This window comes from Protobothrops mucrosquamatus, unplaced genomic scaffold, assembly GCF_001527695.2.
Source record: "Protobothrops mucrosquamatus isolate PMUCROS unplaced genomic scaffold, P.Mucros_1.0 scaffold5859, whole genome shotgun sequence".
Taxonomy (NCBI): Eukaryota; Metazoa; Chordata; class Lepidosauria; order Squamata; family Viperidae; genus Protobothrops; species Protobothrops mucrosquamatus.
Genome location: NW_015391704.1, coordinates 11749 through 15132, shown reverse-complemented (window position 1 = coordinate 15132; position 3384 = coordinate 11749). Strand labels below are relative to the sequence as shown.

The 3384-nt window shown below is 42.5% G+C and overlaps 1 protein-coding gene across 1 annotated transcript in view; it reads left to right on the top strand.

Moving 5' to 3' along the window:
• Positions 1 to 1802: 1802 nt before the first annotated feature.
• Positions 1803 to 3384, top strand: part of LOC107299980 (carbonic anhydrase 4-like) — a gene marked incomplete at its 5' end in the record, with an annotated part of 8794 nt that continues 7212 nt past the window's right edge. The window contains one exon of the mRNA XM_015829327.2: positions 1803 to 1967. Within this exon, the coding sequence (XP_015684813.2) occupies positions 1803 to 1967 (165 nt within the window). The remainder of the gene's footprint in view (positions 1968 to 3384) is intronic.

The following is a 3384-nucleotide window of genomic DNA, read 5'->3' as shown; positions in this document are numbered from 1 at the left end:
GATGACACCTAGAAGAAGTCTACATCTCAGTTTTAGTTCAAGGCTAGCGTTACAATAGCATACGTTATATGCCTAATGGTATAAAGGTAGTGATAATTAAAACCATAGATCTTTAAAAAATATTAACATGGGAAGGAAAAAGTGTAATGAGTTTAAAGGAATGAACATGCCCACCCACCCTCACACTGTTTACGTTTGAAAATCTCTGTAATTCTATATGTTGCAATCACAAGTGTGGTATCTGCCAACATACCTTTAGCAATCTTGAGGTTAAAATATGCTGAAACATGAGGAAGAACTTCTAAATGTTTTTCCTTTCAGGTCATTTATATATGAGGCCCAAAATGTCTGCTGCTAAGTGAGTTTTGCCCCATTTTATGACTTTTTTGCCACAGTTTTTAAGTTAATTGTTAGTTGTAAGGTTGTTAAGTGAATGTGATTTCCCCATTGACTTTGCTTGCCAAAAGGTCACAAAAGGTGCTCACATGATCCCCGGACACTGCATCTGTCAAAAGTATGAGTCAGTTGCCAAATGTCTGAATTTTGATCATGTGACCCTGGGGACGCTGCAACAGTTGTTAATTGTGAAAAACGGTTATGTCACTTTTTTCAGTGCTGTTGTAACTTTGAATGGTCAGTAAATGAACTGTTGTAAGTAAATCAAAATTCGGATGCTTGGCAACTGTCTCATATTTATGACAGTTGCAGTGTCCCGGGGTCATGTGATCCCCTTTTGCGACTTTCTGACAAACAAAGTCAGTGAGGAATCCAGATTCACTTAACAACCTTGTTATTAACTTAACAACTGCAGCAATTTACTTAACAACTGTGGCAAGAAAGGTCGTAAAATGGGGCAAACCCACTTAATAACTGTGTTGCTTAACAACAAAAATTTTGGTCGTAAGTGGAGAACTACCTGTATAGCTGCCCAACTCATAGATAGGTGACTCTTGGAGGTTTACAACAGGGGTCCGCAACCTGTGGACCAGGGCCTACTAGTGGGCTGTGAGGGGTTTGCAACTGGGCCATGGAAACAGCCAGAGAGCGCATGCACACATCCTCACTTGTGGGAGCAGTGGGTGAGCACATGTGTGCGTGCTCCATTTACATGAGCGGCAGGTGCCCATGCATTCCCCTCATGCAAATGGAGCTGCCAGTGCTTGCCGGCCATTTTGCGAACTATCCCCTCCCCTCCCCCGGCCGGTCCGCAAAGATGGAAATGGGGAACTCTGGCTTACAAAATTTAAAAACTCCACCACATAATGAATACCCATAAATCCCCCCACCTCACCCACCATGGCAGAAACAACACAAACAAATCAGCCACTTGAACAGCTCCATTTCCATTTGTGGTCCCCAGGCCCACTGACAAAACTATGTTTTTAGGGACTTTGAGAAAAGCAGAGGTTGAGGGCCATTCCTCAGCGGGAATGGTGTTTCACGAAGAAGGGGCCATCACTGTGAAGGCCCTTTTTGTAATCCCGCAAGATGACAATCCCTTATCGATGGGACCCACAATGTGCCTTGTCTTCCTGGCCTGGTGGGCTGGGTGGGTTTAATAAAAGAGTAGTGGTCCTTCAAATAACCTGGCCCCAAGCCATGTAGGCCATTAAAATTGATAGCCGATACCTTGAATTTTACCTGGAAACTGACTGGGTAAATACACACACCCATTTGCCAAATTCTAGAAAAATGTTCTAATTGCAAAAACGAAAAAAAAGGAAAAAAAAGGAAAAAAATGGAAGGGCTGCATTATTATATTATTATCTAATATGATCATCTCTTTACTCTTTTTCTGCTAGGACCTAGCACTTGGGGAAATATTGGCTACTGCGGTGGCATGAGACAATCTCCCATCAACATTGAGCTCAATAAAGTAGTTCATGATTCTAGTCTTGGACCTATATATTTCAACGGCTATGAAGATCGTAAAATTGTCAAGCAAATGAAGAATACAGGATATCATCGTACGTATTCATGGATTACCATCCATTCCTTCACTTGGAGGAATATTTTCGACACCAAGGGTTCCCAGCCTTGGCAATTTCCAGATTGGTGGATTTCAACTCCCAAAATTCTCAGCAGTGGCCCTGTTGGCTGTGGCATTCTGGGAATCAAAGCCTAAATATCTGGTAGTTGCCAAGGTTGAAAAACCTTGTGCTACATCACAGTGGTATATTCCTAGTAATAGCAATTCAGCTGGGTTACAATGGCTACATGATCCTGTAAATCTCCGGAATCCAGCTTGGTTTTTCAATTGGAATAATTGCTTCTATTTAGGCTAAGCTTACTGTGTGGTCTCCTTTCCGCCAGGCTTGATAGTTCTGTTAAGAGATGTGATGTGATTCATGAAGCCGTAATAAAATAATTTTTGGTAGGCAGCAATAAGCTGCAATTCAATCACTGAGATCTGTGCTACAAATTCGATATGAGTGAAACTGAAGCATGCAACCTAATTCAATTCCACGCAGATCCTAATTTTTGTTTTTGGGAAATAGTGATGTAGTGCCTGCTTATTGTCATGTGAACTCTAGATTCACAGGAGGTGGAATAGAATGAGCCCCAACATCTTTCCTCTCCCTGGATACCCCTCCCCCGAAAGCCTGCCACATCTATCCTTTCATTCAAATCCATGATTTGGCTGTGACTCCAGTCTTCCTAAAATATGGAGTACTGTCCCAGATGTTGCCCAGATTTGGGCTGAAGAAATGATACGATCTGCACATTTGTGGCCTGAAAGAATACACCGTAAGGGTCTCATATGCTGAGAGGACCTTGACAACCTTAAATTGGATCGCACTAAGTCAGAATTTGTCAACCTTGGCAATGTTAAGATGTGTGGACTTCAATTCCCAGAATTGCCCAGCCAGCATGGGAATTGGAGAACACATTAATTTCTGGCTGGGAAAGTATGTAAATGAAGGCTCAATCATCCAGGCCAAAAGTATGTAAAAAAAGGTTAAATCATGGCAACTGGAACAAAGGATGGGGAATTCTGGGAGCTGAAGTCCACACATCTTAACATCATCAAGGTTGAGGGTTTTCTGCCTGAGCAGGGGGTTGGACTAGAAGACCTCCAAGGTCCCTTCCAACTCTGTTATTCTGTTATTGCTCTAAGGAGAAGAAAAATAAGTCAGGGGACATCCTGAGGGACATCATATGGATGACACCGAAATCTTCCTACCCGTTTTGATTTGAGTTTAGAGACAGGAGGAGCAGAAGGCTCTTAGGGCAGTGATCCTCTTTTCCCTTGCTGATTGCAATCTTTTGTTCTGCTCTGCAGAAAACAAAGGTCACTGATGGATCCCATCTTGCATAATTCCACCTCTTCATCTGCAGGATTTGGATTCCATTTCTTGCAGTCATGTTAGCAGGTGCTACTCA